This window comes from Phoenix dactylifera, chromosome 5, assembly GCF_009389715.1.
Source record: "Phoenix dactylifera cultivar Barhee BC4 chromosome 5, palm_55x_up_171113_PBpolish2nd_filt_p, whole genome shotgun sequence".
NCBI lineage: Eukaryota > Viridiplantae > Streptophyta > Magnoliopsida > Arecales > Arecaceae > Phoenix > Phoenix dactylifera.
This window is the reverse complement of record NC_052396.1, coordinates 3,142,706-3,170,363: the sequence shown is the minus strand read 5'-3', so window position 1 is coordinate 3,170,363 and position 27,658 is coordinate 3,142,706. Positions and strand designations below refer to the sequence as shown.

Below are 27,658 nucleotides of genomic sequence, written 5' to 3'. Positions count from 1 at the left end.
TCAACTAAGCATTACGAGAATAAAAAATGTGAAAAACCCAACGAAAAAGAGAAGAAACGGAAGGTTAGCATTGTGCGATCATGCTCAGCAACGTGGAGATGGGGTGGGTGTGTGTGTGTTTTGGCCCTTATCTAACTTGTCCAGTGTGAAAATAATTCGTTCATCCACAAATCAAAGAAAATAATTTATTTCCCTCACGTACAAATATCATATCATAATAATTTATTTGCCCACAAATTCAAGAAAAGAGTACATAACTTCTTTGTTCAGAATTAGAAAAAATATAGGTTTGTTCAATGTTTATGCAAGCCTATAAAACCAAAAATAACTCGCACGTGGCAAAGATCTAAAGTACAAAAATCAATAAGCTAACTGAATGAGTTTACCAACTCAAATTTCGGGGTGCTAGAGAGTAAGTAAAGGGCAAAAAATCGGATTTCAAAATATTTTTATTATCACATCTCTCATTGCTGAAAACAGAGGTTGAGGGGACATAGAAATCATAAGTATCATTCTTCACACGTCTGTTGGCTCAATCAACCCGTTTATGTTGGAAGCATATGATACTGAAAAAAAGACCTTTTTGAAAACCTAGAATCCTGTTATATGCCCACAAATAGGCATGCAAGCCCAGTGAACACCAATAACAAAGGATACTGCAACTCTGATATACCTGAATAGAATTTTTTTTAAAAAAAAATCATGTATTAGTGGTAACAGACTAAGCCAGTCAAAATAATATAGATAAGGGCGATTATAAATAGGAGATTTCAATCAGTAATGAGAATAAACATTGCCTATTGAGAAGCCATGAGGGCACTTCAGATCATACAATAGGGCTCCTATTTCTGTGTGTGATGCTCATACACTTGCCTGTCGCATCTAATTATAAAAAATAACCTGGCAAGATGGATGGTGCTTCAGTCCTTTCTGTAAACCAGGGTTGGATACTCTGGACTCCACATGTTGTTCTCTACATATGTCACAGTTTCCTCCTGCAACACCTCAGCATTGATATTAGAAAGAAAGCAAGATAACTTTAACTGACAGGACTACAAACATCCATGTAAAGCATATATCCACCTGACTAAGTCTTTGAAGCTCCCGAGCATCCATGTCACGGTATCCCTCCGCTAGATCTTCTGCTACAGCTTCCCTCACCACAGCTGCAGCTACCTCCTTTGTTATGTCCCTTATGCTGCAATAGTTATCCATCACCATGCATGAACAAACGAGCCTTTACATCAATTGACATTGGAAGATGTACAACAGACCTGGATATTGAAGGGTATATGATCCCCTTAAGAACCTCCTCTTCTTTCATATATGCAGCCAAACTGTGAAAAGTTTCATGATTAATGTAACAAAATGAGGTCTATACAACGAATATTTGCAAGCAAAAAAATATTTTTTTACGACAGAAGGTTATTGTAAGTAAGGCTACCATTCAGCTGCAGCCTGAAGCATACCATCAGAGATAACACGTGCACCAGACAAAAGGGTACCAAGACCTATGCTGCATGACCATGGACATGATCATTCAGAAGGAAAAGAAAGGGAAATGACATTGTGAAAGGAGAAGAGGCAACAGAACAAACCCAGGAAACAGATACATGTTATTTCCCTGGTTAGAGTGCCCAATTTTACCATCTCCTGCAAAAGGAAACCAGTCAATAGCTTAAGAACTTGTCAGTTTCTTACATAATCATCTTCAAGTTTACAGTGATATTGATGGATCACATAGAAGATCCACGTACTCTAGTTCTTGCTTGCTGAGCTTCTAGTAATTGCTAACATATAAAGGGACTTAATCTAGAGGGACACACACCTATGGCCAACAGATATCCGAAAAACCTACGGAAGCAATCTGACATCTTATTGAAGGTCAAACTAGCAGAAATATAAAAAATCAAAAAAATAGATCCAGCTAAATGAATAAATTGCAATCATTAAATCCATATAATATTCCACCATAAGCCAATCCACTAGTTGTTCCCACAATTGTGTACTTGGAATTGGCTGGTTAATAATCAACATGGTGGCAATAAAACTAGGGAGTTTGAGATAGTCCAAGTAACTGAGTACTTGGATGGAGGTACTTTCATATCTTTAGTTCACACTATGTTATTAAAACACCCAAAATTTTTGCCTTCTAATAAGAGGATTAGAAAGCAAGTGAAAAATACTCAAGAATCACAGAATGATACCCTTCTATTTCATGATTTACATATAAGACAAGCTAACACATCAATCATCACCTTTCACTAGATTCCATCTAAGACTTGATTAATATTAGGACGAATTTTCATCAAGAAAACTTCACCAGACAGGTATATTAGTTAAATGATTCACCGAAGGGTTAAAGAACTGGATTGGGGGGGAGAGGGGGGGGGGGGGGGGGACAATAACATATAAAAAGGAGGGAAGAAGACAACAAGATATCATTTTAAATTGAAGACAGGTTAATACGCGGTTATACTAGTCCACCAATCTGTCAAATTCATTTGAATCATCATGACAACTCAACTTAAAAATACAACCACTACATCTCATATTAAAACAACCATGGTATTAAATCAACTAACTTCAGGGGGAACTTTCATAAATGCACCTTATATGCAAGTGTAAATCCTTGGATTTTATAAAAAGATATTAAATTTGAAACTCTCTATCTCTCTCTGACATTCTTCCCTAGTGTTTATGGTTTTATGCTCTTGGAGAAGCAAACTATTTTGGCAAATCATCATCCATAGAAAATTATAGTATCAATTTCCACTGATTCTTTTGGGAACACTATCTAAGATCCCTTATTTCCACATCCCTACTCCACCTTCACCCAATAAATTGATCATTTCTATGTATGCATACGCACATCTGGGCTTCTATGTGTGTATGTGCACTACAAAGTGGATTATCTGCATCATAAATTCATCAGACACCTGTTCCTTAATTTGACAGCATCCAATTCATGGATACTTTTCCCATGCTTGCCATGGTAGAGGTTGTACTTACAGTAAGTTTGCTAGAGTCTAACATCAGATGTCATGGCCTCATATAACATCTACAAGGCGATATCTTTGCCTGATTCTCTAGGGTCTCCTTGCAGAATTTAGTGACCATATTGTTGTAAACTGATAGAACCAAGATCTGCTATGCCGGTACCAAAGCCCATACCGATCGGCCGACGGCAGGGTTCAGTATGCCCTCGTGCCGTTCCGTACCGACAAAGCAGAAAGGGTGAGGGAGTGGGAGATGGAGAACAGGAGAGAAAAAGAGAGAGAGGGGGGGAGGAAGGGAGAGGGAGGGAGGGCCGCCGGAGCGCGCCGGAGGGGCCCCGAAGGGCCGGAGCAGGGGCTCCACCCTTTGGACCCCTGTTTCGAAATAAGGGTCCATCGGGGCCCCTTTTTTATTTTGATAATTTTAAGTGAGGTCGGCGATAGGTTTGCCGACTTCACTTGAAGTTTCCAAAATAAAAAAAGGACCTATATTGTAAGTGACGTTGGCAAAGCCATTGCCAACTTCACTTACAATTTTCAAAATAAAAAAGGAAAGCCCCTACACACCCCTATTTCGAACGAAAACGGAGTCCGGAGGGCAGAGCCCCTGCTTTGGCCTTTCGGGGCCCCTCCGACAGCCCTTCCTTTCTCTCTCTCCCACTCTCTCTTTTCCTCTCCCTCTCCCCCCACCTGCCGGTTTACAGTTTTGAATGTCGGAACCGTCCTGATTCGCCGCTGGCATAGCTCGGTATGCCCCGAACGGTTCCGCATTCCATGGATAGAACAGTTATCAAAGCTTTGACCGATACCATAGAGGCTTATTTCAAAAGCTTCTAAATTGCTCTCTACATTGAATCATAACATTTTCTAAAAATAACAGAAACAAGAAAGTTAAGTCCTTTTTTAACAATTTTGATAATTAAAACCAATTAGTTTCCATCCTTCATATCAAAGTATAGAGATTAATGTTTGTCGTATCACCATTCCTTTCCGAAAGAAGCACAAATTAAGAATTTGTAACAATAACTAAATAGCAAAATGGAATGCAAAATAAGGCATACCAAGATCAACATCATGAAACGGGCTTCCACTAGCGAATATGATATGCTCACCCAGCACGGAAAAGGCTTCCTCAGGTGCGCATTCAGCTACCACATAAAGATTACCAAAATCAGAAAGGAAAAACATTCAGATAATATAAAGTAAATCAAATCATTTCACGAACCATTTTTTGTAGGATTTGACATAGCGAAGATTGCTGGTCTACTGGAAGATGAATCCTTCAGGGCTTCTAAAACCTAAAGATAATCCAAAAGACAACATTAAGTTGGAACCCTAATAAATTGTCTGCATACAACTGAGTCTTAAACGAAACTCTTGAGAAAGAACAATGAACCAACAAACATAGGATTTGCAGAAACTGTCAACTGGAAAAAAAGAACTTAAAAAGAACCTAAACTTGGAAACTTTTGAGAATTAAAAAGAACCTAAAACCTCATAAACTTGTAGAGCAACATTTCATGTACTGCTACATGTACAGGGATTCCACACATCACATTAATCATCAACATAGAGTTCATGAAAAATCTAGAAATGAAACAGGATTTTTTTTTCTTTCTTTTTTCTTGTTTGCAGTGTTTCCATCAAATAATTATCAACCAAAATGGGTAAAGATGGCAAGTCCCCTCTTTCTTAATCCTATGTTTTATAAAACATTCATTTCCATTTAATCAACAACAAATTGGCTGTGTGCTGATAAAAAAGAACTAACAATCTAAAAGATGAAGTATTTTAGTAGCCAAGAGAATTTTATGGCCTTTATCTAAATCATGAGAATCACAGAACTTATCAGAAAACTGTAGCCGCTGGTCCTGCAGTAGGGTGACATCCAATAGGGGAAATTGATGTTTGGCCTCAGGACTGACTACCACCTTATGTTTAATCCCTGTTGACTACTCATTTTATTCCCAGCCCTGGTCTGTGCACAAAACAGCCATAAATGTCATAGAAACAGGCATAACTTAGTATAAAAACAAGACTAAGTGTGTGTGGATCAGATGTAAAAAGGTCCTTTGTGTATGGACTAAATGTAAAATGGCAGTCAAACAAAGCACAGGTGTTCAGTTTTCCCCTCCAATAATCATGGACAATCCATCCTCCTACCAATATTTCGCACTCCCAAAACCACAAGAAAAAGAAAGAGGAAAAAAAAGGAAAAAGTAATACTTGGAGAATTGCTGCACATCTTGCTTCAACTTGTTCATAGTCTGCATGCAGGCTCGAGCCCTAGTGGCACTTCCCGTATAGGAAGTGAACTGAAAGGTTGGATTTCTTAATTATCCCCTCTCAATTAGCAATTCCAAATGATTATTGTTTCCAAAGCAATGCAGATGCCAATGCCTAGATCAAAGCAATGATTATCCCACTTTTATACTCATTTAAAAAAGCTTTTTCTATGTTCTACTGTACTACAAGTTACAACAAGGCTACATTTACAAGATAATATAATTAGAACTTATGTCAGAAACAGATTTGACCATTAATGCAGAAACAAAGCTACAAAAGATGGATGGTTAAGTTGCAGTCTTATATCAAGAAGGATTATGTAAAGCAATTAAGGCATTGAGAAGCATATGTTCGTGAACTAGATTACTTAAGAAACGATTGATAATTTGTTAAAATAACTCCCACACGTGTTTCATGAAGACATATCATAAGCATGGCAAGTTCCTATTACAAAAATCATGTCAATTGATTAATCATTCAATCATATATCCAAACATAGTTTCTTGCTCAAAAAGGTTCCACATGAAGGAATGTCAAAATACACATTTTTGTTTTGGCTGTAGTTGATCCAACAGTGCATCAGTTTCTATCAATTTTGGCTAAAACCAACTAGTTTTGGTGCAGTTTCAGACAATTTCAGTGGATTTGATTAGTTTTGGATCAAATTTAGCAAAACCAAATATAGGAGTCAAATTTGTTAACCATATGAGTGTTTAGCATTATATTTGGGCGGTGTCTTCATTTCATTAACCATACATGCGAGGATGGACATTTTTAGGTAATTGGTGGTATCAACATTTCATAACTATATGCGTGAGAACATACATATTTTAGGTAACTTTTAATTTTTTTAGTGTTCAAAGAAGCTATTTCTTTGGATTAAAAACAGGTACCGAAAGTTTCAAAAACAACTCAAGGCTTTTTGAGTGGTTAGTTCCAAGGAATGCTAAACCGGCCCGTACCGGCCGGTTTAGCCCATACCGAACCGGTCTAGTCTCTGACCGGTCCGGTTTGGTATTAAAAAGCGGTACCAGCCTGAACCGGCTCGAATCGGCCCGTACCGGCTTTCGTACCAGTGGTATATCGACACCCTGCCAGTGGGGGTTATTCGCTAGCATATCGACACCCTATCTTCTTTTTTTTATTCGTTGACATATCGACACCCTACCAGTGGGGATTATTCACTGGCATATCATCACCCTGTTAGTGAGGATTATACGCTGGCATATCAACACCCTGCCAGTGAAGGTTATATACTGCATATCGGCACCCTACCAACAGGGGGTTATACGTTGACACTTTGATGAGCTCATATTCCAGCCCAGCCACAGGGTATAAATGTAGTCGTAGTTTATGATTGTCGAGATGAACTTGATGATTTGAAAGAAATTGGTTTACGAACAAGATTTGAAATTTGAAATGTCTAGATAGCGTATCAATTTGGTTTTGAATCGATGTGTTTTGCATGCTTAATTTTAATATATTATGATTATTTTATTGCTTGATTTATCTAAATAAAGTGTTCATTGTTTACTGGATCGTCTAGCTCATTATACGATTTCTTACAGTTTTTATAGATCTGAAGAATTAGCTCGACTCGAAGATTTATCATGGGAGAGTGATTAGAGACAAGATTTTGACATCTTTATTTAGACTAGATTTTGTTTTAGAGTTGATGCAAGATTTTGAAATATATTGATTTTGTAAGACTTTTAATTTTATGATTTAAATAGAATTTGAACATTATTATTTAAATTATTTTCGCTATCTGATTATAATATCATGATGAGATGCCTTGCAAGCTCGTAGGGAGAGTTCTCTATGAGTATGCGGCAATTGCCACAACCCCTGACTCGCGATCTCGGGTCGGGGGCGTGACATATTCATTCTTAAGGAACCATGCAAGTTGTGTTCCCTATTTAAAAATAGGTTACATATGGTCCCTAGGGCTTATGTAAGTCCTACCATCTAACCAAAACAGTATCAACATTATATTCAAAGGAATAATATCAACTACATAGCTGATAATAGTGAAAAAATTTGCAGGAGAAAAAAACGTTACTCAGATTTAATGATGCCTTTGTAACTATGTTTACCTCTTTGGAGAACAAACCGCCAACTGCAGATAATCCAAGTAGAACATCAGGCTTTACTTTGTTAACCTGTTACATACACAAGCATGCATAGATGTGATTAATACAACATAATGCAAAAAGTAGAAAGAAATGTAATACTAATAATAATCATCATGTTTTTTTCCTAAAGCATACATCATCCAACTAGGTAATTTTTAACAAGCATAGATATCTAGGATGCTGATCCGTTACCAATCATTATTCTAAGAAACACACCATATTGAATGACAGTATGCACGCAAGACAAATAGACAATCAGTAAATGAATAATTAACTATTTTTCAAAAATATGTAACATACATACCACTTCAACTAGGCTTGCTCCTTCAGTTAGACCTTGATGGCTCACTTCCTTTAGCTTTCTGGCAAATGGTAAAGCATCTGGATCAATATTTGCACGGCCTTGTGTTATCAGACCCTGAGTATTAATAACATGGAAAAAATATTAGTTGGTTCGTAGCTAAGGTAAAAATTTTATAAGCAAGATGGGTAATACACAAAAACTACATAAAAATCTTTAGAGGTTCGTCTACTGACTGCAATACACAATCTTACATAATCTATTGTAAGAAATATATATAAAAGACCAAATAGGTTATTGTATATAAATTTTAATTTCTGCATATTGAGCAGTTAATAGGGAAGAAAAGGTATTTATATGTATACAATACATAGACCAATAAACATAAGGAGTTCGGCGCGGGGGAGGGGGGGGGGGAGAGGAAGAGATATAGCATTAAAAGCACAAATGAAAGCAGAGAAAAATAATTACATAAGAAGAAATAATTTTTCTGTCTTTTTCATTGAGTTTCTTTTGTTGGATATTATTCCTATCAAGCCACCATGTAAATTTTTTGATGTCAAGAGTAAAAACACCCATCCTTACGTCAAACTGATATGCCTTCTCCCAGTTTCCATTATATTATAGCAGAAGAATAAGCCTTTAGGGCATAAATGAAAAACTCATCTCTCATAGTTTCTCTTCTCTTCTTTTTGTCAAGTACTGAACTTGGTCTTCGTTGAAGCATTAACATATCTGTACTTAAAGTGTATCATATAATCCCTTTAAATTTTAATTTTTCTTGATGAAGATTGGCATGATAAAAACAAATAATTTGAGCATTATGCTCACCGTAGCATCAACCACCCAGAACTGGCTCCTCGCACTCTCCAAAGCTGCTTCATTGTTACCCAGCATTCTTGCCATAGTTTTCCTTGCAGCATTGACAACTCCAATCCCAGCACTGTAATCACATTAGACAAGATAATTTAGTATCATATGTTCGAACTGATGGGATTCAAAATATGAAAAGAAGTGTCTTAATTCAATATACAACGTTACGAGTTGTATTAGCCAGTGAGAAGGTGAATATGCCACTGAAACATCTTTTGAAACGACAACGGCAATGACAACTAAACAAAATTTATGCGATGTATGGTAGCTCAAAGATGATCATAATTAATTAAAAAAGGAGCCCTTAACAATGTAACTTCACAAAACCCTGAGCCATAGACAAGCAGAAGATATCTGGATAATGGGTTGCCAACCTAGAAAACTATCATCATTGAAAGCAACAGCCATCATGAAAAATCCTGCAAACTCAAGGTGACTCAAATGTGTCCGCGCCGAGCTTAGCGAGTCATTAGTAATGAGGAAGCACTATAATTTCTTTTTCAATGACAATCATAAGGATAATGTTTAGGTGAAGGATGTGTGGTTACCAGAATGTGCTACTTAGTGGATACAAGAATGCCCGGTAATGTTTATCCTATAAAAGGGTATTATGCGAGGGCATCAGATTACAGATCATTGCCAATGTGGGAGGCACAATGGGTTTTACAGTTGGAATGGAATTCCAGAACTTCAGAGATATACATGATACCACAATCAACTCAAAAGGTAAGTCACAGTATCCTCATTATGTCATAATATGAGATTTCCAAACTCTCCTTTCTCTCCACACTTCCACAACCTGTCTCCACTTCTTACTTATATCAGAACTTGCCAGTTACATTTTAGCTCCTGTTCATGCTATCCTTGTATGGCATAACCGGACATTCAAACACCATCCAATGCATAAGATAAATATCCTGCAGATTATGCAGGCTGAGCCTGCAAGAATGGCCAAAATGGACCAGCCAAAACATAGAGAATAAACCCAGATGCGATTCACTAGAGGCAACAGATGCCATTTGACATTGCTAATCATGGATGACATTCAACACGACCAAGCCACACACTTGATTTGTAGAATGATTCACTCACTTCAGAAGCCAAAAGATTAATTTTCAGAAAATCGAAAAGATTCCCTTTCTCTCATTCCTAAAAATATATTAGGACTACAAGACTTACCAAGTCATGCTTTATAGTTAATGTAAAATAACTCCCTAAGCACACTATCTATATTCCAAGGCAGTCAAACTGGACTCCATCATGACTCATAAATTTCTATCAACCACCAATATTAGAATTAACGGACTGTTTGGAGTCTTGTTAAGTTGCAGGTATGGGCTAACCCACTTATTTGGATGCTTGCACCTCAAATTGCACCTAAGGTTCGCCGAACTGGTACCAGAACCCATATGGTCAACGGGCGGTATGGTATGGTACATGTCCGCTCCGGATGTACTATTTTTTTTTTTTTTGCCAATTTTTAACTGAAGTCGGCAAATGATTTGTCAACTTTCCTCAAGAAGTCGGCAAACCATTTGCCTATTTCATTTTTTTGCCAACTTAAGCTGAAGTTGGCAAACCATTTGATGACTTCAGTTTGAAAATGCAAAAAAATTGCAGGGCATCCCTTGATTCAAAACAAAATAGGAGAAACTCCTGCCGACAAGATAGAGGGCATTCGAGCTCTCTCCCTCAGCCTCTTTCCCCCCTCTCCCTCCCTCCCTCTCTCTTTTCCTCTCTCCTTCCTCTCCCTCTATTTCGAACCAATGAATTGAACCATGCTAGCAAGCAACCGTTCCAGTTCGGCACAATTCAGCCTTCCATGTTGCACCTTAAATTTGGTTGCTTGGTGGACTACAACTTAGGGCTGCCATGGGACGAGTTGCAACTGCTCAAGTATCTTAATTTAAAAAAACCTTCTCTCCATTCCATCTTGATCAAAGCTTTACACTCCATATGCATCATCTCCTTCCTCTCTAGTGCCCCATCCTGACCTCGCCTCCTGCCAGATCTCCTTGACAATGCCTTGCTAGACCTCCATCCAGCACATCTCACCGACATCTTGCTGGATCTCCCTCGTCTACGCCCACCAAGCCTCTGTGCCTTTATCAGATTTCCTCGACCATGCCTTGCTAGAAGTGCTAACCTCTCTCACCCATGTTTTGCCGAATCTCCTTGGTTACATCCTATCAGACCAACCCCCAACATCTCTCACCCATCTAACTGATCTTACTAATCGCGCCTCGCTAGAGTTCACCAACCTTCCTCGGCCACATCTCGTCTGACCTACCTCATCCACACCTTGCTGGACTCCTCGACCTTCCCCTTGATCCACCATTCCCTCTTTTGCCTCTGCAAATGCTTACGCACTCTTCTCACTTCCACCAAGGAGTGTTCCCCCCCCCCCATCCTCTCCTTCCACCTTCCTCACCCCCATCCCCCCATCCCTCCATCTCTCCTTCCCTCTTCCATTCCTCCCTCTCATCCTCCTCCCCTTCCTCCACCACTCCTCTTCATGTCCATCCAAACAAGGGAGATAGAGCCCTGTATATGGAGGTACAAGCAACTCAAGTTGCATTGTAACTTGAGCTGCAGTGCAACTCCATCTACAGGGCTCGAAAAGACTGCAGTGCAGCTCCATCTACAAGGCTCCAAAAAGCACCTACGATTCTAAATTAGAGCTATACAATTATTTTGCAAACTGTGCACTTAGATCATTATGCTCCTGCATCATCATCTGAGTCTAATGGAAGATGGTCTTTCCTATTTGTTCGGGCACCATGTCTTAGTATGTTATAGATTTAGATGCACCAAGTAACATGACTTGTAAACCCAATACCATGAAGCGGTTTGTACATCATTCTATTCAGTCAATGATATAATCAACCATTGAACTCAATATTTGTGTAAGATATTGGTGCTCTACCATGTTCAGCATTTGTCTTGGCCAAAGAAAAAACTCTTATCCTACTCATCTTAAAATGGAGCACAAATTTTGCTTTACTTTTACCAGTTGTTGTCTTCAATTAAAAAATATTTTATCTTATAACCAATATAATGTGTTTAACTCATCGATTCATTTCATTTTCTCTACAAGATGAAATCGAATGTGATAATTTTTTCGATTTTATAACAGCAAGATCAGTTCTATCTTTAATAAAATATTTGCTCAAGTGTATTGGCATTTTTTTCAATAATACGTTTACTGAAGTCCTGAGATTTGGGGCCTTTAAGCAAAGGGAGAAGATAATCTGAACACAATAGAATGAGCACAGTATACAACTAAACTGTTTCTTAATCCAAAGATAAATTCTGTACACATGGAGCCTTTATAATATTTGAGTCATGACATTTGAAGCATATCTGATACAGACCTTCCAGCACCGGCAACAACAATCTTTTGTTTTGGGAAGTCTATCATTGGTCTTCCCTGAGCCCTTACAGCTCCTAGAAGACCAGCAATTGCAACCCCAGCAGTACCCTGTGCATGGAAAGAATGTTGCGTCATCTCAAAACTCCTCAAAACTAAAATTTAAGAACTGAAATTTAGTTCTGGCATATCAAGAAATCAAAATAACATACCTAGGATACCAAGCTAATTGTTTACTTGTAAATTCAATGTCAATAACCAAATTCCAATAGAGTTTTTTTTAAACCAAAATGCTTTTCAGAAGCAAGCATTTGGAATTTACTAACAACTAAATATAGTTAAGGTAATACAATGTGTGTTTTAAAGTACAAAGGTGCTCTTGTGTCAGTAAACAAGTGAAGCTTCCTAAAGATGAATAACTTTGTATGTGCATACAAAGAATGATCAATTAGAGAAACTAAACTAAGAATACTAATGACCTAAAGAACCTCAGACAATCATTTCACTGGAGCTGCAAAAAACCACAATATTCAAAATATGACCATGTTCTCTAAACAAAATTGTTCTATTCATGAGTTTTTACATAGTTTTGGTGGGAAAGAACAACAAGATAGTGCCATTCGAATATTTTCTCAATTGCAATTGCAAACTGGGAAGCCTTGCTGCTCCTAACAAATCGGTCATAAAACAAGATTACAAACACATGGGTGCTAAATACGTCACACCAGGATGATGCATGATAATTCCTGAAGAATTTTGTCCCACAAGGTTGGAAGTGTCAAATACCCAAATAATAGGTGAAATATCTTAGCAAGAGGAAGAAGCTAATAAGTTTTCTTTTTAAAAAAAAAAAGAAAAAGAAAAAATCAAAATGACGACAACAATAGCTTGAAACACCACCGGTTTTTGATTGGAATAATCCAAAATCCTTTGAAAAAACAACTCAAATATTATTTAACCCAGAGATCCCTATCCTTGCATATTTCCTTGACTTTCATCTATATAAATCATATTTCATAAATCATGAGAATATACAAATTCAATTCCAAACTGAATACTTGAAGTCAAATAGAATTAATATGGAGGTATAAGAAACAAAAAGCATCACAACCAACAGAAGGGCAGGAATCAGAATTCTTAGATAAACCATTGCAAATGAAGATTTAGGAGAAGATATTTAACCAGGAGCAACACTCGCACTCATTGGTGATTGGTCTTTTTAAATGTCTATATCTTCAGTATCGAACATGTATCAGCATGTCTAATAACAAATTACTATGTAATAGTTTTAACAATTATCATTACTACCCTACTTATCAAAAAATCTACTAGATGCTTAGAAAGACCCTACTAGAAAACCCAGAAAAACTTTGAAGATCTACTCCTTCTCATTGATAGGCATCAAGGACCTAAAAGTATATGGCTAAAATTTATTTGGTCTTGACTGCATTGTAGTTGCAATACCCACGATAAGCATACATGTCCCTGATGTTGTATATATTATCAGGATAGCCTGCAAACCTGAGGGTTATTTGATCACAAATTGTAGTGGTCACGGTGATGAAGATCTAGAAGGTGGATTTTGTTGGACCCTCAGTCATGTAATTTGATAGCATATGATGCAGCCAAGATTGATCCATACATTTGATTGTTTGATTATCTATGCTGCAGATATTTTTTGTCACAATATCAATAATAAAGTATGTGTATTTGAATTTGAAATTTTATCTAGTTGGTTGCAATTCCCTTCATCTTTTGTGGCCAACAGATGAAGATAACTTTTTGTTGGGATGGAGATAAACATAAGAATTGATCATCCTTAACCAATGAGAGTTTATCTTTATCTCTTCTAATGTATATAAAGACTTGTCTCACTCTTGTTGGCAGAATATGAATGAAAGTTACAGAGTTTTCTTTTCGCACCATAGGTATAATTCCTGAGTCCTGGAGTGAGTCTGGTGCTATCATTTTCCTTCTCTTTACCTTCTCTTCTTTTATTTTTTTTCCTCTAGTTGTAACAAACCTTTCTTCTAATCATTTTGATCAAAAGCATACTTTATTTCCCATATACCTTTTATGGTTTACACGTCAGATTTTCCCAGAAAATTTCAGCAAGCTCTTGATTTCAATTATTCAACAGCAATAACCCTTGAATTACCACTTTTCCTCGAATCCTAAACCCCGGTTTATACAGTAGTCATCCATTACCTATTTTCTTCCAAAAAAAATGATCTTGTTAGTTCAGCTTTATTGAAAACTCAAGTCTCAACCTGAAAATCCAGCACCTTTTGGTTTCAGCCCTACCTGAAACCCTTATAGATCCCCTTCCCTTGGGTGTCCTACATCATTTTGGTATCAGAAGCCTTGGTATGCCATAATATTCTACAATAGTGGCTGATCCAGTGAATGGAGCATATCAGATTATCAGCAGTGCACTGATGAAGATTTCACTGGAGATCTTGAACCACATAATTTTCTAGATTGGATCAGTAATCTAGAAGATTAGTCTGATTGTTACAAGATGTCTGATCATATGCGAGTAAACTTACTAAGAGTAAAAGGTCGAGCTTACATATGGTGTAAAGGCATAGAAGATAAGATGATTCATTGAGGTTGAGCTCCTATTGTCAAATGGCAAGAGATGAAGAAACTCGTAAAGAAAGGTTTTTGTTGCCCGATTGCAAAACGCTCTTTATTATTCAGCAAGGAAAAAATACAATCATGTTTCCAAGAAAATTCTAAGAGAAGGAATTGGCAAAAGTGGAAGAAACTTCTCGGTTTCAAGAATCCAGTAGTGAAAAATCTTGGTTGTATGACAGAAGGGTCACCCAAAAGCTATGCATTCAAAGAAGTCAAGCACCTCACGTTTGAAGTTATTGTCAGGCATGCGCAGATGCAAGAACAAGGAAGGTAATTTCAGTTAAAAGCCAAGTGCCTTTGTATCACATTAGTATACAAGGCAATAGAGAAAGCATCAAATCTACTTCCCTAACTATGGAGGTGAAAGAAAATGCAGAGCTTCCCCAAAATTTGGAACACATACAAGATTCTAAAGATATTTTGAAGAAAAGGCCTTCAAAGGAAAAGCTTCACAAGATTCACAAAATATTGAAGAGTCTAATGAAGTACAAATTGATGAAGCTATGAATGTCAAAGATTTGACAATGATGCCAGAAGAAAAGGAGGTGACATCTAGTGCTGATCCATCAATAGAAGAATGCTTGGATGCTGAATTACATCAAGAAGTCAAAGAAGTTGGAAATTTTGATCCTCGAGATATTTGAAGAATAAGTTGGCTCACATAATCCATTAAACCTTGAAGAAGTTACCATCTCAAATGAAATACCTGTTGATAATGTTTTTGTCATGCAAGGCAATTTAAATCCTAGAATCCTAAACCCTAAGTTATATATTAGTTGTCCATTACCAATTTTCTTCAAAAAAACATAACCTTGTAGTTCAGTTTTATTGAAAACTCAAGTCTCAATCTGAAATTCCAGCACCTTTAGGTTTCAGCCCTGTACTCAATCCTTAAAGATCCCCTTCCCTTGCCTGTCCTACATCACATGGTGTGGCCACATCTTGCCAAATATTATGAGTTGTGCCCTCCAATAACAAACAACCCTATTCAAAAAGGAGAAGACATGAGGCAAGGCATTTGGATTCTCCATAAAGCAACACATGAGCAGGCATAAGATAGAAGCTTCAAAGTTGTCCCATTTTATAAAGGTAATATGTAGAAAACTAAAAAATCAAGTATCATGCGTAAGAAGGTAAAGCATATGAAATTTTAGTTGACATTTGGTTGCTTTAAAAAAATTGTTAAGCAAGATGTGCCATTGCATACTCCAAGTTTACAAATTTTTTACAGAAAATATTTCAAAAAAAAAGCTTATTTTATTTCAATAATACTTTATTATAATATCCATCAAAGTTTATAGCATACAGTAATCGATTCTCCTACACAAGAAGTTAATCTTTCGGTCAACACATGATACCATCATGCATACAATCTTCTATTTCATTAGAATAAGGTGCGCAAGCTTCATATAAACATCTCTTGCAATGTATGCACCTCACTAAAACAAATGGCTCCCATGGCCTCATAAAAGTAATCTTCCAATATGCATGCACACCACACACACATGCAAGTAAGGCATAAAAATTACAGCAAGGTGACTAGCTAGTTTTTAAATGTTATAGATGTATAAGGCAATGAATTAAATAAAACTATAAACGTACTATGAATGAATTTAAGCTAGTTGTTCACCTGGACATCATCATTAAACATTCGATAGGTATTTCTGTAACGCTGCAATAATTTGAAAGCCCACTTACTTTGAAAATCTTCAAACTGTAAAATGACTAGTGATGTTAGTTATGCCCCGAGATAGATATTATCATATGAGAATAAAGAATTTCAACTAACAAATGTCAATATACCATTCAAGCTCACCTGTACAATGACATTTGGCCATCGTGTAAAAACAGCTTCCATAAATTCATCAATAACAGAGATGTATTCATCACCATCAAGACGATGCTCTTGAAGTCCTAGATCTATTCAGTCAAAATATATTTATTGCAAGTATTAGAAGAGACAATTGTCAGAAATAATTCTAGTAATTGTATTACAAACCCAAACATGACATGTCATGAGAGTGAAAGGAATTCATGGACGTTAACCTACCCACACAGAGCCGTGCCTGAAATTATATATTGGCAATCATAATAAAAAAACTTATCACAGCCCATAGCAAGAGTGACAGGTAACACTAAGATACTGGAAGAAAGACATGATGTCTAGTAAAAATGTGGATAGGACTGCATGGGCAGATGGTTACTAACTAGAAAACAATTTAAAAAAAATATCATGATAATATAAAAAAAAATAGACCACTACTGAATGTACCAGTTATCAAAGTTCAAGAATCCTCCTTGCCTCTAGAAATAAAATTCATATCTATGACTGAACTAATTGATAGAACAAGGCAACAGTTCAGACTCAAATGCAAAACTTAGATGACAATGACAAAAAAATTAATTTCATTAAATGAACAAAATAGTAAAATAATAGAAAACTCCAATTACAAAATTTGTTACCTAATATCTTAAAGTACATTACTGTCTAATGATTAAATGTTTCTCATTGATTGTGAGTTATTACGTATTAAAGAAGCTAAAATGAATGAACTAACCATAATTATGTGGTTAGATGCAAGTAATTTTGATAAACATTTCTTATTCTCTGAGTTCCTCATCACAATTATAATGGTTCCAGAACTCTGATATGTCAAATATCAAAATACGCAAAAAATAGTAATCCTCATGCCACAAACATTATTTTGGTAAATGGTTAATTGGTGTTAAAGATTAAGACTGACTCATACTAACATTCAATGTGGATATACTTTGACTTTTGAAAATCTGATTTCCCTTTTATTTCAGAATTGTGTTTATTACATTAGGTTTTTTTCCAGTAGCTTGAGTGGAAATAAAAAACAGACAACATGACTAACTATAGCCAAACTCAATGAGAAAAACATGATCATTCGGCCCTATTTTTCTATAAGGAAATCTCAAGGTTTTTATTTTGAGGCAGCAGTAAATTGTTCTCAAAAATAGTATGAAGTAAGAACAGATTTACTCCCTATCATGAAAGATTAGTAAATTTCTTCTTATATCTAAAGTGTACAATATAGTTAAAATATGTGCAGCCTACAAGAATCCTATGCTCAAGTATGCCTTGCATATTTTACAATATTTTCCTTATTAATGACATTTATCTTCTATTTTTTTCTTTTGACCTACATATAATAGATATTCTATTACAACAATCATGTTACATAGGTTTTATGCCTGCAATCAGTTTTCTAAATTTCATGTAAGGACATTCTAGTGCATACAGTTGTCTTAACCGAGTTTTCTCTTAGTGGTCGAAACTATACCATATATTGTACCATGCTAGTATGCAGTCTTGTATCGTACCGACACTTGGTACGCCTTGCAGTCTTATACTATACTGACACTCGGTATGTCTTGCTGTCTCGTACCATACTATGTACCATGGTTGGCGGAACCGTTCCGAACCGGACGATTCCACCCGTTTCGAGACGTACCGATAGCTCACCGGTACAATTCAGGATGTAAGAACGGCACGCTGTTGGAGCCGGAGAAGGAAAAGAAAAGGAGAGAGCAAGTGAGGGAGAGAGGGAGAAGAAGAGGCGGCGGACGCCAGCGGAGGGCCGCGGGGTGGCGGCAGAGGCTGCGGCAGCCGAGGCCGCTGCCAGTTCTCCTGTTTCATTGCGGGGGGCCGGCAGAGGCTGCGGCAGCCGAGATCGCTGTCGGTTTTCCTGTTTCAAACGAAGCAGAGGTCCGGACGCAGCTAAAAAATTTCGAAATTTTTAAGTGAAATCGGCAAATTTGATCCAATACCAAATCAAAAGGTTGGTGTCATGTCGAGAGCATCTTAAACTTTTTAGATCATGTCTCAATCCTCAAAGCCCACCCCATATAGATGAGACACAGATCATGGGTTAAGCCTTTCAGTGCAATTCCTTTTTCCCACGTTTCCCTGTTTCTTTCAAAATGTGTTAGTCTCTCAACAGAGATTTGGTGTCAGCTGATATATTAAACAAAGAATTTTATTCGATCAATTTTTAAGATAGTAGAACTTCCATGCTACAAATTCAATAAGATAACCATGTTTTCAACTTAATGTTTATATGTATCTTTTTACATGATTATTTTTCCCTTCAGTTCTGTTTCTTGCTGGACCTTTCTTACCAACCGTTAGCTATTATCAGGAAACTTGGCGAATAACAGCAAACAATAAAAAGGCAGCTATTCAAACATAGGAGCTATATACCCTACTTATCTATTTTCTGAAGTCCCCGCACACTGAGTTGGTTCTATATTATGAAAAACCTACTCCAGCAGTGGAGCTTTAGACTGCATGGTTCATTATTGTAAATACTTACTCCACAGATGCCTCATTCATAAGGAAAAGAGTACAATTTTGACCACAATAATTGCTTCAATAGTTCATTCAAATAGCAAAGTGAATGTTATTGTGCTGTCTTAAAACTCTTGATTAATAATGGCATAAATCGTCATTGTCCCCTAACCTTCCTTGCATACTAGAGTGCACAATCATAAACAAAATTTCTCTGTGCTACTAAACATCCTTGTCAAGTTTGTTTGCATCAATGGAGGTTTCATAGCATCAAATAATGCAAAGTTCAGCATTCTGGTTCGTGCCAATAAATTTAATTGTTGCAAAAGTTAGATGTCATGTTTGTTGCTTCTTTTTGACAAGGTTTGGTTACTTTTTGTGGCAAAAAGTTACATGTATCATTGATCTCTCTTTCCAAAGATCAACATATCCCTACTTCATGGCCCAAACACAATTGAATGACCTCAATAATGACAACATTCTAATCAACAAACTGTGAGTTTGCACAGACAGATCTTTCCACAAATAACCAGACTCGAAATTGCATCATTAGTTTTGCTCTTCCAATGCCATACCATCGCTTCTCTATCATGGCAAGTGTTATAGGCATCATTCAGAACTTAGGAAGCACAAAATTTTCATATGCTTTAATTCATTCCAGCATTTCACTTTATTCCATAAATATACTGATGAAGATTATTTGCTGAACCTACAAACCTGAAACTACAAAACTTGCGTTCATGTTTTTAGTACATGATATACTCTTTGCTGTCTTGCACTCTAGTGCTAATCAGAATATCATTAAACACGTCATAAGCAAGGAGGCGAGTCTCTAACCTAACTATGTCTCCAGAACTCACTCACTAAAAATCCAATTTCCATTAGTGGCATATCAGATACACTATGTTGATTTTTAAAAAGTAGTCTAGCATTTATGTCTGTCTAATCAGTTAAGGAGCAGATAATGCAAGATCAGCCTGAATTTATACATGTATATATATATAGGTGAGTTGTATAAATGTGACTGCACAATACTAGGTATAAAATGAAAGGTTTACATTCAGAATTATTTATATAGATAATATTTTCTTTATATTATGTGTTGATCAATCAAGGAGTAACCTAACATACAAATACAATCTTAGAATTACAAGATACTGAATTAGATGGCATTTAGAAATACTCTAATGATGACCTCTATAAAATGATTCATGTATGCCTTCAAGAATTTGACTCAGTAACATATATTGTTATTCCTTTCATGAAACAACCTGAATTCTCAACATTATGTACACGACCAAAATAACAAAAAAGAGTGTCAAGAACAAGTTTATGTGTGTGTCTCATATGTTTTGGTTTGAAGGGAACCAATAGCTCTGCATCTCCATGAAGAACAAGTACTTACAAAGCAAAGACACTCAAATATTTGATACATGATGATCATTTATCACCCAAGAAAAGGTGTGAAAGGGAACCTTACACAGTGGGTCTTTGAGAAGCTTCTCATTGTTAGTTCCAACATCAATCATCACAGGAAGCACCTACAATAGAAAAGACAAGATTCAACGAAGTAACAACAAAACAAATGTTATGAAAAAGAAATTGTTCCACCAGTTTTCAGTTAAATACAGAAACTAGTTAATAATGAAATGAAATAAAAGATCATCTGTTTATCCCAGAGGATTAGTCCATCAGTGGATTTCAGTAGAAGTTGCAATGATGATTGGACGTTAAAAAATGTTTCAGTAAAATGTTATAATGAATCTCTAATGACCAGAATAATTTATCGCACTCTTGATGAGAGGCACTTCAAACAACATGGAGAAGCACTTAATAACTTGGACTAGGTGTATTGATAATCAAATTTGATGAAAAGATTCTGGATGACAGATAATGGAAAGTGATCCTTTTGTCGATGATACAGGTTTCTAATCTGTAATAAGAAAATGAGAAAAATATTTTCCCTTCACCACATGGGAGTCTTGGTTTCAGGTTTTGGGACACCAATTAGAAGCTTCTTAGCAATGCATGTGTCTATCAAGCATCCAATTTATGACGGAAAAGTCCATTACTGGTTTCACAAATGGTCTTTTGTACATGACCCTGAAAATATGTAGATCATCAGAGGGATAAGACTGCTAAGGCTAATACATGTGATATATCCACAAGTAGTTCTTGCTAGTTGCTAGATTCACCTAAGACAGCTTTTATCGTGGTATTTTAAAATAATGTCAGAGTTGGGGGAAAATTCTTCAAGAATGTAGAATGAGAAATACGATAGTTCTTTGAATGTGCACTTACAATTAAAGAGAACACCCATTGGTTTACTATTATAAGGAAATTTGATGAAAATGCAATAATGCTAATATTTTCGATAATCTAATGGATGTGACGAAGAGATCAGTTCAATTGCATGATGAATAAATGTCATCAGGGGAAAAACATTTATTAAAGGCAATCAATAGAACTGGGGCAATCTATGAAAATTATTCACCAGGCTCTAGAAGGAATTCCTGGAGGTCCTTATGCGAATTTAGAAGTCCGGTGCTTAGATAGAGCAAACAAATTACAAACAGAACAATTTTGTATTTAGATTTATTAGTACAAAACCTTCACCCAATTTTGAAATGTCTAAACAAGAACTCCATTGATAGTCGAAGCCCCAAAAGATACATGTTATAAGCTTCACAAAAATGGAGTTTTGGTGCATTCTGCAATGACATCTGACAATAAAGAATATAACGAACCCAGATCACACGAGATTACAAGATGAATGGTGACACCCATGGCCTATGAAGGATATGTATGAACCAGCAACTCTTCTTGTTAACTATAGTAAACCTTAATGAAGATGTTCAAACCAATTTCTATGATGTGATTAGACATCTAGCTTCTAATACTCACTCTTTCCTTATTTGTAAGAAGTAAGAACTACATGGTTGGACATATTTGAAATGATAGAATAATTATCTCTGTACTGATTAAATCAAAATACTAGAGAGTAAAGGAATTAAGAGAAATGGATGTAAAGCCGATAAAATTCAAAATTCAAAGAATATACCCTTTGAGGATTCATTCCAGCAGCAGCAACATACAAATCCAGCTTTCCAATTGCAATGCCAATACCCTGAACCCCAAGATCACCAAGGCCCAATATTCTACTTCCATCCGTTACCACAATCATATCAACCTACAATAAAAAATTGATACATCAATATCATACTGAGATAACAACAAGTGAGTATAATTCCGATCGTTGAGATTTTTAAGAAGCTGAAAAAAAAGAGGAAAGTGAAAAATGAAGTCAAGAGTGCATTGAGGTACAGAAGTTTAAATGCTGAAGTTTGTGCAGGGAAATAGCCAGAATACATGTTCAAAGTATTGGAATTTGTCCAGATGCATATAATTTATTATTTTTGTTATCAAACTTAACAAATATTCTCCTCGGGGGGTATGAGCACATCATACTATTATACAGACTTGTGCAAAGAATATAGGCAAAAGCACTGCATACTAAAAATGTATGGTTCTGATGGCTAAACAGTAATGAGAACATGACTCCATACAACCTTAGTACCTAGAGTTTGTCATAGGAAAACTGCTTATGCAGTAGAAACAAGTTATGCTCTAACATGTGTGAGTGGAGTTACTTGAAAATTTTCAAATATTTTGGGAACAAAATCTAACACATGAATTTTAGCACAAAAATTAATCATGCAGCAGACTGTAGCAGCAAAGCCCACATTAGAGTACAATAATAACTATTAAGAATCTATTACACAATAAATAAACAAATAAAAAGCAATAATCAGATACCTGCTCGGCTGGCCAATTGTAAACCATCGACATCATCTCCCCCCTATCTGCTGCACTGAAATACATTCCCCGTGGTCGTCTAAACAGTCCACTATAGTTCTGACAGACAAGGCCAACAGTGGGTGTATATACTATAGGTGCATATTCCTCGATATTTTCAATTAAGATCTGCAAAATATTCAGAGAAGTCACAAAAAAGAGCTGTTGAAGTGATTTTTACAAAGGAATATGAATGAAAAGGATATAACATGCCAGTACAAGATGCTCCTTACTGGAGGACTTTACGCAAGCCAAACAAGTGGCAATTAATACTAATGTTTTAAAGGTCAATACTTGGCATATTATGCAAGGATTACAAATTGGCATAAAGATGCAGCTTAGTCATCATAAGATAGCTTAAATAAAATGGTAGCAAGTGGACAGAACATATTATTGGAAAGAATATGCATAGACCTGAAAAACTCACCTTGTAGTACATGGTCTCATTTCTGTCATGCAACCTGTTAAGGATACGCCATTTAGCCAAAGCATTAGTGTCTGACGGTCCATCTCTTGCATGAACTTCTAGTCTTTTCAAGTCAACCACTGTTGACAAACAAAATTTTGAATACATTTCTTTGCAAATTCATGAGCTACCTTGCAAGTTATTCAAGGAAGAAGACCATAAACTTTGTATAAGACTGCATTATGGGATAACTTAGACTGCCTAACATTTACTTGTTCCATCTGCCCTTCTCCCATCCAAGCCTTATTACATTAAAATTGATTCAGAAAGAAGCCTGCTTCCAACAACTTTCTAACAAACTACTGTTAGAAGTTTAGACATGTACAACATTGCCAGGTCAAAGAACATTTCAAAGGATATGAAATTCCTCAATGTTATAATCATTATGTATGACTGTCAATAGCAATCAATGACAGCAAAATGCACATGTGGAAACCATTCGATCAAAGCTGATTATCTTCATGAAATGAGCCCTCTATATCAGGATAAATATGAAGAGAATAACAGGTCCCAAAACCTTGGATCTTTATATATGAGGTTTAAGTAATTTAAAACATGTATTTTTTTTCTCAATTGAGCATGCAAGTGTAGGAAAAACGCAAAAGCGGCAGTCCAAGAGAATTCTCAAAGGGAAATCCAATATGCATGATAGAAACATGTCTTAACCACTCAGCTAAAGCATTGACTTATAACTGGCAGGAAGATGGGCCAACCAGTTTTGAACTGGTGGAAAATTGACAAGAGGAGGCTCTAGTAGGGGAAGTGGCCTGGATTTGTGTGGAAGTGACAAGGAAAAAGAAAAGCGAGACATCGGGTTCGAAGGAAGATCTAAGAACTCGAAAAGCTTATAGTGATAGTGAATGTAGCCTTTAAAATGAATAATTGGAAATGAAAGATTCGCCGAGTTCACCTCAAATACTGGCCAGATTCTAGTCATTGGTGGCAATTTATGACTTGGCTGCCAAACCAACCCCCAACCAACCCGCTTTAACAAGATCGAGTTTGACATAACATATCTGAGGCATATACTAGTTAATCTGTCTGGACTCATTTATTAAATAGGCCCGGTTCAAGTTTATATCTTTGACCCATTTAACCCCCTTTGACCAATTTAATAGTTGGTTGGGTTATGACCTCACCCATTTAACATGTTTCAAGACCTGCTTAATCGTTTACAACCTACTTAACCCATTCAAAACCCATTTAATATCACCCATTTAACCTATTTAAACTTGCATAGCTTATTTTAGACCCATTTAAGACATTTAAGACATGCTTAACCCAATTTAGACCCATTTAATCCATTTAAGACCTGCTTAAACTGTTTAACCTGATTAGACCCATTTATCATATGGGTTATGCAGGTTAGGTTTGGGTCTAGTTTTTTGACCCGTTTAATATATGGGTCGGGTTCAAGTTTAGATTTTTGACTAGACCCCTATTTGACCCAACTCGACCCAATTGCCCACCCTAATTCTAGTAATTATAGTTCTTACAAGTGTAGGTCTATCTTCCTGATCATGTTATACTCTATTGATCTGCAATATGCTTTCTCATTTTCAATAGGCGCTATAATGTATACCCCATAAAGGTGTACAATGGGGGCGAAATTCTTCACGAGGCAGGGGGTTAGGATTCGGGGGCAACATCCTATTTTGCTCTAACGAGGCAAGCGGACATGGTACATACCTTCCTATGGGGTATTATAAGAGATGCATATTTTTTGCTCTTCAATCAAACCTTATAAACTAAAATAAAAGGAAAACCAGATTTCAAATTATTGTTAGCAATCCATGGCGGGCATAAACATGACCGTTGTTATGTCATTTTACATTTAAATGATCTGCATAAAGGGTCAAATTTTGTTCTGTGATACCTTCCAACTGAACTCTCTTGTGTAGATTTATATTGTATATTGACTTCTTTTTTTCCGTCTTCTAAACTCAATGTATTACATTGTTCTCACTTCTCCATTAAGTACTTTCTATCTCTATCCATTTCAATGTGTAAATAATGCTCTTCTAACATTTATCTCCAAACATGTAAACCTTTGAGCTTTCTTAAATTACCTTCTCATTTCTTACTATCCACATAATGATAAGGAGGAAAACAAGAAATCAACTGGGAACATAAGGATATTCACAATAGCAAAAGAGGGTAGTCAGGTACGAGATTTTTACTCATACCATGGGTTCATCATCCCTATTTCCACCTATAAGAAGCAATGGTTGCCAAATTATAGGACTGAATTGTTCCCTAACCACGTGTTTTTTGCCACTTTGAACAAGAGCAACCAAAAGTTCATCTTCCCATTCACCAACTCGCTTTTCAGATCCTGAACTTGATATCTAAATGTTAGTTACTTCATTGCATCCAAAGTTCTAATACCTTGTCATGCAGTAGCCTTCTTCCTCTCACACAACCATGAACTCATCAACGAGCTGTCATGAATCAGATTGCTCTAACACCAAAACCAGTGAAAAAAGGAAAAATATGAGGCAAGCATTTTGAGCTATGCCAAAGGAGGATAAGGAGAGCGAGCAATATAGTCGTTGAAAGGTGTAGGGAAAACAAGAACATTGTTGCATCTGCACTTCACTTTGGGTCACATCCTTGGAAATATCTGGATATCTGCATAAACAATATGAGGGTTTTGAACTTGGCAAATGGTCCCTTGGATGTGTCTCGTACATATGATTTTGGAGAGGGGGGAGCCTAAATTCAGGATTCTTCTAGTCAAAAATGATGTGGAAATACTTTCTATCCCAAAGGATTTCATATTGGGTGAAAAAATTAAAGCCGGACTAGAATATCGAGACCTAATTTCCGATTTATCAGATAAAATCTTTTCTTTTTTGTTTTTTTTTTTTTAATACATGCGCTCTCAATGTTCAAGTGACATGCATCTTCGGATTGATAGCCGCTAACGTGCAAGAAAAAGGAAAACTGGTGTACAAGAAACCATGTGGTATAAAGGAGGCAGTAATCTAAACCCTGAGATTCAAAACAAGAGTCGAATTATCTTCATCCCAAAAGGCGGTTGTAGAAACTTACTGAAGCGATCAATTTGCTGCTGCCGAGTCATAACATTCGGGGGAAGAAGCCCGCGAAGATCCAGCCGGTCCCGCTCCGTCATCGAGAAAGCCGTGCCCTAACATCAATTTTTCAGGAAGCCAGAATCAATCAATCGACGAGCAAAAGCTCGTTCCTCTTACAAATTATCCACAGTTTCTTGAAAAAACTATCAAGAAAATAAAATCAAGAAAGTTGACAAGGTGGAATGTTTACCTTATTGAACCAGGGATCGTGTAGGATGTCCAGGCTCCGCTTGTGCACGATGGTGGGCCGGGAGCCCTCGGTGGTGGTGAAGGATCTCGCCGCCGGAAGCCGCCTCAGCCGCCGGGCTACAGAGGATGAGAGGGACCGCCGGAGGTGCCGCAGTGACGGGAAGATCGCCATCTTCTTTTAGAAAAGAAAACGGATTCGCCGGTCAGGAGCGAGAAATTTGAACAGAAGGGCACAGCAGCTGGGGGAGTGGAGCAAGGTCGTTTCCGGTTCTTGCTGGGTTTTTGCTCCTTCTGAATGCGGACGGTGTGCTGCCCCGGTACCGACCCGGACGCGAAGGGATCGGGAGATCAGTGGATTACAACCGTGTGATATTGGTCGGACGGACGTAGACGGTTGATGGAGATTTTAAAAGAAAAGGCAAGGATGACTCTGTATCCGGGTATAGATCTGGAGTACTACGCGTACCCGGACTAAGAACCGAAGTGATTGATATGTGCATCATACTCCGCTTGGGTGGTTCTTTCGGGGCTCCGATGCTCATTCAACCCCGGTCCGGCAAAACAGTCGGCTTGGACACGCGATGGATGCCCAGCGGGCAAAAGAGGCAAGGAAGTCTCCTCTCCCTTTACTTTCTTTCCAAACCCTCCTCTCGGCCACTCGTCGACGGGTGCCACCGCCACCATCGTGGACCCACCCTGGCCTCTCGGGCCCTTCCCGAAATGCCCTTCCCCAGGGCTCCCGTTCAGGAACACGCGCGAACACCACGTGCCTGCTGAGAGCTGCCGAGGCGGATAATCGACATGCTCGATGTGTGTTATCAACTTGTTTAGTCATCTTGAATGATAACTCGGCTACGGTCATCAGCTGGATCCAGAAGGGTCCGAGGGTTGCTGCTGGTGACCATCCTTTGCTTCGTGTTATTTGAATGATCATGACAGATGGAAAGGTTATCCAGACGAAGCATGTGTTTAAAAAAGCCAATAGGGCAGCGGACTAGATGGACCACCTACGTGGCTAACCACACCGATAGTACCATATGGACGAGAGATGAAAAGTTGCCCTGGGATCCGTAATATTTTCTTTTTTGACTTCATTGGATGTATCCATACACTTATAGCATGAATCACCCGACC

The 27,658-nt window shown here is 37.2% G+C and overlaps 1 protein-coding gene across 2 annotated transcripts; it reads right to left on the bottom strand.

Moving 5' to 3' along the window:
- Positions 1-212: 212 nt before the first annotated feature.
- LOC103704635 (NAD-dependent malic enzyme 62 kDa isoform, mitochondrial) lies at positions 213-26,966 on the bottom strand. Of its 2 annotated transcripts, XR_005511922.1 has the most exons (20): positions 26,526-26,966; positions 26,292-26,388; positions 23,199-23,317; positions 22,733-22,900; positions 21,978-22,106; positions 20,397-20,457; positions 16,418-16,521; positions 16,232-16,315; positions 11,966-12,072; positions 8,550-8,661; positions 7,722-7,835; positions 7,379-7,444; positions 4,222-4,294; positions 4,058-4,144; positions 1,599-1,653; positions 1,445-1,516; positions 1,275-1,337; positions 1,084-1,198; positions 798-995; positions 213-673 (listed from the first exon to the last, which is right to left on the bottom strand). XR_005511922.1 is itself a non-coding variant. In XM_039126524.1 (19 exons), exons 1-19 carry the CDS (start codon positions 26,694-26,696, stop codon positions 921-923), a joined length of 1,872 nt encoding a protein of 623 aa, XP_038982452.1. In that variant the 5' UTR covers positions 26,697-26,966; the 3' UTR covers positions 684-920. The 2 variants fall into 2 exon arrangements, 1 of the variants encoding a protein (XP_038982452.1); XM_039126524.1 differs by lacking the exon at positions 213-673 and having other exon boundaries at positions 684-995.
- Positions 26,967-27,658: the final 692 nt, after the last annotated feature.

What these genes read in the sequence shown, in the direction of transcription:
- LOC103704635 (XM_039126524.1), bottom strand. Translation starts at nt 26,696, where the DNA reads ATGGCGATCTTCCCGTCACTGCGGCACCTCCGGCGGTCCCTCTCATCC. An exon ending in TCTGGGTGGTTGATGCTACG is followed by an intron (nt 7,836 to 8,549) that starts GTGAGCATAATG and finishes ATTAATACTCAG; the next exon opens with GGTCTGATAACACAAGGCCG. An exon ending in ATATACCCTTCAATATCCAG is followed by an intron (nt 1,199 to 1,274) that starts GTCTGTTGTACA and finishes TAACTATTGCAG; the next exon opens with CATAAGGGACATAACAAAGG.